The sequence below is a fragment of the Metopolophium dirhodum genome, chromosome 4 (assembly GCF_019925205.1).
Source record: "Metopolophium dirhodum isolate CAU chromosome 4, ASM1992520v1, whole genome shotgun sequence".
In the NCBI taxonomy this organism is placed as follows: domain Eukaryota; kingdom Metazoa; phylum Arthropoda; class Insecta; order Hemiptera; family Aphididae; genus Metopolophium; species Metopolophium dirhodum.
Window position 1 is genome coordinate 745,120 of NC_083563.1, and position 10,118 is coordinate 755,237.

The following is a 10,118-nucleotide window of genomic DNA, read 5'->3' on the forward strand; positions in this document are numbered from 1 at the left end:
ACTTCAACAACAACTATGCCACCTATCCGCTTCGACTTCCGAGCATATAGAGTGAAACAAACCGCGGAAACCAACACATGATATGATATAGTAATATACCTTTGTCATAATTGCTTTTCTTTAAGTAAGTGAATTTAACTTGAGGTGTAAGCTTTTATTTAATTTGTTTTCCAAAAACTTCCGAAGATTTAGACATGTATTTTATAATTTATTAAAACAAAACGTGTTCAATTCGTGAAAAAGCCGTGGATCCATATCCACGGGGGGGGGGGGAGTTGTTTGGAGAATATAATATTACGACGTGTGCAATTATCTTTTTAAACAAATATATTTCGATGGTAACAGGAAAATAATATTCCTATTTATGAAAATATATATATTTAAAACATGGTGCCTCGTTTACAGTAACGGTATGAAATGAATTAACTACAGACTACATAATATAATCACATATTTACATGTTATACTGCTATATTTTAAATAACGTAAAATCGTTAAACATTACAACAATACACGATTAAGTGCTCATTTTATAGTCACTAAAATTGAATACATATAGGTACTCGTTTTTAAATTTATTTAGTATTCGGCGTCTATAAAATAAATCTATAAATATTACGATGTGTTCTACAATAATAATATATAAAATAATTAACACAAACACTGTGTACCATCGTTATGCATTAATATTTGCAATTACTGACAGCCGTTGTCATCGAGGCGAACAAAATATTGTTTAATATTGATTAATTAATCAATTTTCTTCGGACGTAAATGAAAAATGTAAATCATATTAATTATAAAACGTCGTCATTATATCATTGTACATCCTACTTCCATCTTTCATCTTGTTACTCGAGACTTGAAAATAATAATTCATAGAATTATATTTATATACTACACCTACATGTATTCGAATTTAAATTATTTTGATATATATATATAATATAATAGCGATGTATGAATAATGTATTATGTATATATTCAAATAACGATATGGTGACGTTTAATCGTATTCAGTGGCGCACGCAGAATTTTCTTATTTTATGTGGGAGGAGAGAGGGTGTATAAAACAGTATGATCCCAGCACCAATAAATAATTCAAATGCGACTTACATAATTTTCGTTAAATAATTGTAAAATAATTTTGAGTGAAATTTGAAGGGTAGGAAATCACGCACTCGAAAGTAGTCCACTGCGTATGTTATTTGTAAATCGAATAGTATGTAAATGTAATATAAATAATAATAAAAGTGATAAAAATACAAGACAGTTATCATGCAGTTTTTCAATAAGACTACAACGACGTTAAAAGAAAATTAAGGGAACATAATAATATGACTGTTCGCCCGTTGAAGGTACACCTCGGCACGATATTGTGTAGGTTTATTAACGTGAGGGACGTTATTATGTCAATATTCAAGAAAAACTTCAGATATCATTCAAAATATTATGGTGTGTTCGGCCGTTGCTTTCGTTTTGTTTTTTTCATAATATTCTTGAAAACTAATGAGAGTTTATTGAGAAGTGGGAAAAGTTACCCCTCGAGAGTACAATACATATAATAATATATTATTAGTTTATAAGTAATATGTTTTATTTTCAATCTCTGGATAGGAGGTAGCTACTACTCTAAAATTGTTGAATATTTCCAAATGTTCTTGCGTAAAAGAACACACCACGATTATTAATGCAAAAACCATTAACTCCAAATGTGCACTCAGTTCAGAATTTAAAACGACAATGACGAAAAATGATTCTGCAAAATGTTTTAGGTAATCAAACAACGTTCAAATTATTCCCATAAACGGAAACGTATAATATAATTTACGCAAATTGACGTTTATCAGCAGGGGACGCTGTTGTTTCCTCTTGTGTACAGCTTTGAGTGCAAATGTCATCTTGTCTATGGAATACTAATAGCATTTGAAATAGAACAACTATTGTACCGAAGCACCTACTAAATGTACCTAGGTGTAACTAACTCTTATTGGATATTTAGATCGTGTTTTGTGTATTTTTTTCAGTAAATTTATGTGATGAACAAAAGGAAACACAACAAATTTAAATACAATTTATCGATTTTACAATGGTGATTATCTTGTTTATGAAGATTTCAGACTATCTAACTATATAGCAATCAATCACAATTAATTGTTGAGCATAAGTTAAATTATTCAGTCCATGAATTATTCACCATAAAAAGTACTTTTAAATCACAAAATAAAAACCAGGAAGTCGCTATGCTGTATAGTAGATTTCGATTTGTACCTCGTCATTAAGACATTATATAAGTAGGTCATTGTAATTAATTATTTAAATTTAAATTAAATGATACATCATTGTCCATTGCATACGAAAAACGATTCTGAGCGGTGACAACAACTGAAAACCTCTATTTATAAGGATATTTTATAATTTATTTAATTACTATTAGTAACTTATTTTTCTATAAAAATAAAAAGTAAGGTTTCATGCATACATTTATGAATTTTTTTTATAAGTTTTTATTGAACTAGTATTTATCAAAAACATCGCGTTTAGTATATAACAACTATTATAATATTCTATATTTCTATTGCATATTATTGTTGATAGAGTATTTATGTGATATTCAATAGCGGTGTACTTTTTACAACAATATGAATCAAAATGGTTCGTGGTATAAAATTATTTAAAAATTGGACTCAATATTTTAAAATTTACATTGTGTATATAAAACAATAATAACATACTTGATGGAGAAAAATGTATTCATGTGGTTAATAGTTTTTTAATTAAAACAGAATACCTAAAATTGTCATAGGATAAATCATTATTAATTTACGTTTGAATATCAAATTTCGTCAAAGTTTGAACTTCATACAATCAGAAAAAACGTATGTGATATTGTGGTCTGTCATTAAAATATTCTGTTAAAAAAATTATGAGGATCTTGTGTTATATTTCAAGCCACGTAGGTATTAAGTTAAAAATGTAATGATTTTTTAGGAATTTTTTCATTGTATAATTCACTATACATTTGTTAGGGGTTGGGATATTGGGTATGTGGAAAAATATTTTGAGCTATTCATAAGCTTGTTTTTATCTTAACAAATTCTGGTGATTATTGAGGCTTTATGATTTAAAAAAATAGCAATTGATCAAATAACAAATTACTATGCATTTTTAATTATAATATATTAAATACATTTTTGATTTATAAACTAATAGAAATACGTTAAAAAAACAATTCGTAATAAGTCTATTTTTGTCTTATACATTTTACCTTCGTAAACATAATGTTGTAAATTTGTTAACAGGGCACTCACGGTTTCGGACATTGTACAAAATAGCAACTTGTGCCGTAGATCGTTAAAAATAACGATGAAATCTGAAACCGAACGATGGGGTTTCTGATAAAAATGTGTGTAATGTTTTAAATAGGTACTATACGTTTAATTACGTAACAAGAAGTAAAACGAGTACAATAATAATAATAATATGTTAATCAAAGTGAAAAAAATCGTAAGAACAGAAGAAACATTATAGGTACGTATTATTATAGTGTAATTTTTCGTACACACATGCTCTTACCTACTTCTTAGGCACAAAATATAAACACTGCCTACGTGACGTATGTGTTTGAGACAAATGAAAAAATGTTACGCTTTTGTCATGAGGTGACTTAATCATCATCACACGGCATACAATTCGTAAGTAATATCGCGTGCACGTATTGTCGTGGCTTCGAACAGTTTTCCGACGAAATTCCAACGTACCTGCAGACAACGTATATTATATGGGTACAATATAAGGTACTTGCGGAAAACGGGATATGAGAAGGATGAAAATACAAAAATATAGTTACGAGCTGTCATTCTAATATAATATATAATTTATGTAGGTATACGACGTCACGTATAAATTTGAACCCAATATCGTGTTTTTAAATTTTGATTATATCTACAATTCCTATAACCGTATTAGGTACCTATTTTATTATCGTATAATAATATTAGTAATTACGTATTTAATACGGTATACTGCTTGGTAGTCTGTGCGCATTTATATCGTCAATATATAGGTAAATATACAAAATAAAATATATTAAAGTTACAACTACCTATGTTATAATTTAATTTCATTGTAATAGTTAACAAAATAATAATTTATGATTTTGGGCTTTAGTTTATTTAAATATATACCTTCATGAATGATAATGTTATTATAACGAGTATGCACACGCAATATGAAAATCAATTAACATTTTAATGATGTTATTTTCAAAAAACGTATAATATGTTTTTATGTTCATTTTCCAATGCTTCAATCAGAGGGAATTTGATGTCATACATCATAATATATTATTCATGAAAATAAAAATATCATAAGGATTGCAAATGCTTATTTTTTTATTTATTATCTTGTAGAGACCCGAAATATACGTAGTCGTAAAAATCCGGATCAGTTGGTAAGTAAATGTAATGGAAATTTGGGTGGTGCAAAGACTTTTGTCGTTTTTATTTTTTCGGCGATGTTCAAAAGAAAACCCTTATTATTGACTTACCGGATATAGTGAATTTTCCTGGAAACTTTTACCAATCAGACGTTAAATCCGTTCTCGAACTATTGATCCTCTCATTGCTTCCCATTACGGTTATTATCTTGTTTCCTTTGACGACTTATGTGAAAATAATGATCTGGTTGAGTAACAACCGAACACCTGACAATTTTTTTTTAAGAAAATACGTGCCCCAACAAGTATCGTTATCGATAAATAAATACAGTATAAATGTTTGAAAGGATCAGTTTTATTTTATATATATTTTGCTGGTGGTGTTCCTTTTTTTTTTATTAAGAAAAAATGAAAAATGTAGCTTTATGATTTACTCTTTGGGAATTTCTCAGATGGAAGAGAAGGGGAGAATGATTTTGAATTCAGGTCACTGATTTTATATGTAATATAACTAATTAAAATACGAGCTTATGAGTTATGATGTAAAACGTAATACCTACTTCTACCAACGATTTTAAAATTACATGACGTATACTAGTAAGCTACTGAGGAACAAATATTTTGCGTAAGTATTTTAGTATTTAATAAACACATATCAAACCTTTGAGATGTATATTATATAAAAAAAAAGTATAGGTATCAGTCACTCATACATGAAACTATAAAATCTCAAACTTTCTACTTAAAACAAAATATTTGAAATTTAAAGTTATGAGATTGTTAAATATAGGCCGTATTGATTTGTCATCAAATATTATACGACCTAAAAAGGCGATGAGATCGGGAAAGCCAATGGCCCGGTGGACGGTGTGTATGCGTTTGATGTTTAAAACAACTTTATACATTATTACTTTGAGATTCTTTTCGAATGACTGCACACTATATAGTTGGTTGAACTAAATATTACAATGGTTGAAATTAATATAATATACCCTAGGAACTTCACATTTTCTACTAACCGATCTACAAATATCAAAGATAATAATAACGTGTTGACTCGATCTGATGTGTAATGGGTTTCGAATGTACCTCGTCATTAAGAACGTCGCTGTAGTGGATTTGATTAATTTAAATTCCATGATGAATCATTATATTATAAGATACGATAAATATTTTTTAATTACAACAAATAACCAACATTATTTGAGGAAAAATCAAAATTCAAACGTTATGTGACGTTTGCAGGATATCCATTTAATTATATTCGAATTTGAACTTCAAACGCGTGTAAAAAGAAATGAGACATTGTATTTTCGATATTTTTCTTTTGATGTAAGAGTCACTTCCCACATTATTAAACTGTCAACTTGACTTAGCAATAAAATGTAAGACAAAATAAAAAAAAAAATTTGAAAAATTAAATTTTTTAAAATATTAGCTCAACAATATTAAAAATATTCAGAAAATTATACTATGTCTAGAAAATGCTAATAAGAATATTTAATCAAAAATATGAGTCCAAGTGGTGATTCTTTTCCGATATACAACGGAAAAACAAAATTAATATCATCATAAACTTGTTTTGTTTGATAGTCCTCGTTTTTCCTATGGTATTTTTCAGTTTTTCTCAGTTATTAAGCAAAGTTCTAGGAATTTATACTGTTAATCACCAAAAAGCCAACTAGATCAAATTTGTCATTTTAAACAACCCTCAACGCTGATAATTAAATTGGTCTACTCAGCGAGGTTTCAAAAAATAAAATATATAATAATTGTTAAACCAAACGTTCTTCGTTCCACAATTTACATAATTGAATAGTTACGTAACCATTATACCTAGTTCTTAAAATTAATATTAATTAATAATGTCTGGTAAAATGAATTATATTGTAAGCATTATTTTTTTTAATCACTATATTTTTGTGGGTTTTATATAAATTATAATATCTGTTGCTTCAATTATTTCAATTTCGATGTCTATTTATTGTGTGATCTAAATTAATTTGAATAGTATATGAAAATTAGACCTTCTCTTGAATGTTAAAAAAAAGTATACAAAGTAGAAGGTTTATTAAATGCTGTATGCTAATTAATTAACAGTTGATAAAAATTACCTAAAACAAGGTTAAACTACAGATTCAAAGGAATATCGTTACTAAAAAATGTAATTAACATTTTCTAATTAAAATAAGGAACGAAATGCAGTATACGGAATACCGAAAATATTACTATATCAAAATATTTCGGGAAAATTAGAATAATTCGAAATCTACAAAAATATAAAAAAACAATTTAAGCTGTAAACTCTTTCATGTTTCACAACACATTTTACTCTGAACGTGATTTTAGTTAATGTGTTGTAGCTTTATTAAACATTACTCGCTATGTATGTGATTCACACAGTGGCGTATTTAGGAATTTATCATGGGGAGGGTCCAGATAATTTTCAGAAAACAAAGCCGCGGGGACAAAGCTTCCCATACCACCCAATTACTTTTTATTAAATAAATATAACATATTTATAAGACGATAGAAAATGTTTAAGTTTTTAATTATTAAATAATAATATGACGTACAAAACAAATTAAAAAATATAATTTAAATTTTTTTACAAAATCCTTCGTATCTTATGATAAAATTTGTTTTTCTTAATCATGTAAAAACACAACATTTAACATGTACGATACACGAGTCAATACTAATTCCCGTAAATACGCCACTGGATTCACACGACTTTACGTTAAATAGTGTCAAAAATACTTAAACTGTAAATAATAGTTATGAATTATGATTAAATAAACTAAATGTACGTACAAAAAATATGTTCAAATATTCGTTTAAAAATAATAGTTTATAATAATATCAAGGCTGAAAACTTATATAAAAATATAACGTCCCTCATTAGGTAAACCAACTATAATAATATAGAATAATATTTAGTTGTAGGTACTAAATTTATTATTTTATAGTAGATATAAAGTACTTGCGTGGCTACTATTAGGTAGTTTCGTGGTAATATAAGTTCTAACTTCATGGTTTCAATTATTAAAACATTATTTTTCTTTTACTCATTTTACAGTAATTGCAAACTTATTTTATGAACACATATCTACATAATACTTACACTAACAAAACTATTTTTTTTTATGTTCAGCTCATTTCATAGTCGAATGGAATATTTGTAAAAACAAAAGCGTAAATAGTTTTTCAATTACATTCATTAGTTTTACAACCTACTGAAATATTGTTGTACATAACTTTCCATATTTTCTGGAACACCTGCAAAAAGGTTACATTCTGTAAAAACCCTGTGGCCAAAAGTGAATTCAACACATAGGTACTATATAATATGCAAACAGCACATTCGTTAAAAATTTGATAGGCTACCTACCCCCGGAGGACTTACTTCCGGTCGCGGAACCACAGTCCGACGTTTATTGCTATTGTACCTCCCCCACCCTCCCCGCCGTCGATCGCGTGACGTCTAGACTCTAGACAACATTCGTCACAGATAAAAAAAATATAAAAAATTCGTAGATTTGAACATAATACAGTACTCCCTCGTTAACACGAACACGACGGGACCACAAAATAACCTGTTCGTGTTAAAAAAATTTGTGTAAACCGATAGGTTTAACACGAATTTGTTCGTGTTATCAAAGAAGGTTAAATCTAATACGTTATTTTACACTCAAATACATTTTTTTTATTAAGTAATCTTCAAAATAAAAATTTACATTTCTTTGGTACATACTAAATATAAACAAATATTTGAAATATTTTTAATTAATTAATTACTACGCTACATTACATATATAAAGAAATATTTTTAATACATTTTTTCAAAAAAAAATTAATTTAAAACTCACGTCGGTTTAAAAAAGTCAGTGATAGGTTTCTGTGTGAATGTAACTTCATAGTTTTCTAAGCACTGTTTTCTGATGCTGTTCAACTGGTCATCAAATTTGCAATCTAACTCTGCACTGGTTTGGGAAAATTTTACGAGGGTATCAAAGGCTGCCAACACATCAGCCCGAGAGGGTTTATCTACTGGAGGTTCAGTAGGTTCAATTTCTTGATCTGAGATTTCGGGGTTTTCATCTTCTCCATCTTCTCCAGCATTTTCATCGCAGATATCGAGATCATTATCCATTTGTATAAAACTTGAAAAAGTTTGAGCATTTTCATCAGAAGTTACAGCTAACAATTTATTCCAATCGTCCTCAATTACATCCTCAATGTGTATTTCGGGGGTTAAGTTGGCGTCGTTTTCAATGTTCCAGGCTTTCTTAAAACAATTACTGATCGTTGTTGCAGTTACATCATTCCACGATACAGCCATTGCCCTCATCGCTTGTAAAATATTCCATTTTACACATGGTTGATCGGAATCAAGGCATAACAGTGCATGGCGTACAAGTCTAGTCTTGAAATATCGTTTAAAAGCTGCAATTATCCCTTGATCCAGAGGTTGTAACCTGGATGTGCAATTTGGAGGAAAATAAACTATTTTTACGTTTGGCAATTCCAGGTCTCCAATATTATTATGGGCACTGCAATTGTCCATAGTCAAAAGTACATTTCTATTCTGAAGTGCCATTTTTCGTTGAAATTTAAGTAACCATAGGCGAAAAGATGTTGAATCGACCCACGCGTTTTTTTGATTAGTGTATTCGAATGGAAGACTAAGCTTATTTACGTTTTTAAAGCATCTGGGGTTTTGATATTTGCCTATCACCCAAAGCTTGAGTTTTTCCGACCCAGTAGAGTTGCAGCACAACACAACAGTCAATCTCTCCTTACTCTTTGCACCCCCATGCGACTTCACTCCTTTAAAATCCAATGAACGGTCGGGCAATAAATTATAAAAAACACCGGTCTCATCAATATTGAAGATATCATTTTTGCTATAGGATTGCCTCACTTTTACGAACCCTTGAAGCCATTTATTTACGTCTTCATCTGCAACTTTATTTGCCTCGCCGCTCAAAACATGACAAGAAATATTATACCGTTTTTGAAATCTCCATAACCAGCCATCAGAACACGCCATATGCTCAACGCCATTGGAAGTACAAATCTCTTTTGCTTTCTCCCTCACAAGTGCACCTGATAGTGGAATGTTGGAGTCTCTGGCTTTTTTGAACCACTTCAAAAGTTCCTTTTCAACGTCTTCAAGCATGGGTTTTCGTAGACGCTTTGTACTGTTGGTTGAACCAAGCGCAACTGCTTCGTCAATCTTATCTTTATTTTTAATAATTGTTGATAATGTTGATTTTGGAATGCCAAATTTCTCCGCGATTTTGGTTTTAGGCAGTGTACCTTTTTCGACTTCTACTAAAATTAGTTGCTTAGTTTTTAGATCTATAGACATTTGTTTCCTTTTCAAACTCATTTTGGTCAATCACTAACGACACCAACAAAGTCAACTGACCAACTGATTAATAGAGCAATTATTAGTTTAAACGAGAGCGATTATCGCAGAACTAGATTGCACACATGCAAATGTACACATGTATACATATGTATGTACCTACAATAGAGAATATGTACATACATAGTAGGGATAAGATAAGATATCGATAAAACTGTGTTATAAAGATTAAATTACTAACGACTAGTATACGAGTAATAAAACGAAATTAGATAAATATGTACAGATTGACATTTTTCTGTTCGT

The 10,118-nt window shown here is 29.3% G+C and overlaps 1 protein-coding gene across 1 annotated transcript; it reads right to left on the minus strand.

Annotated features, from left to right (window-relative positions):
• Nucleotides 1-8,303: 8,303 nt before the first annotated feature.
• LOC132942683 (tigger transposable element-derived protein 6-like) lies at nucleotides 8,304-9,833 on the minus strand. The gene has a single exon (XM_061011284.1). The coding sequence runs from the start codon at nucleotides 9,831-9,833 to the stop codon at nucleotides 8,304-8,306; it is 1,530 nt and encodes a 509-aa protein (XP_060867267.1).
• Nucleotides 9,834-10,118: the final 285 nt, after the last annotated feature.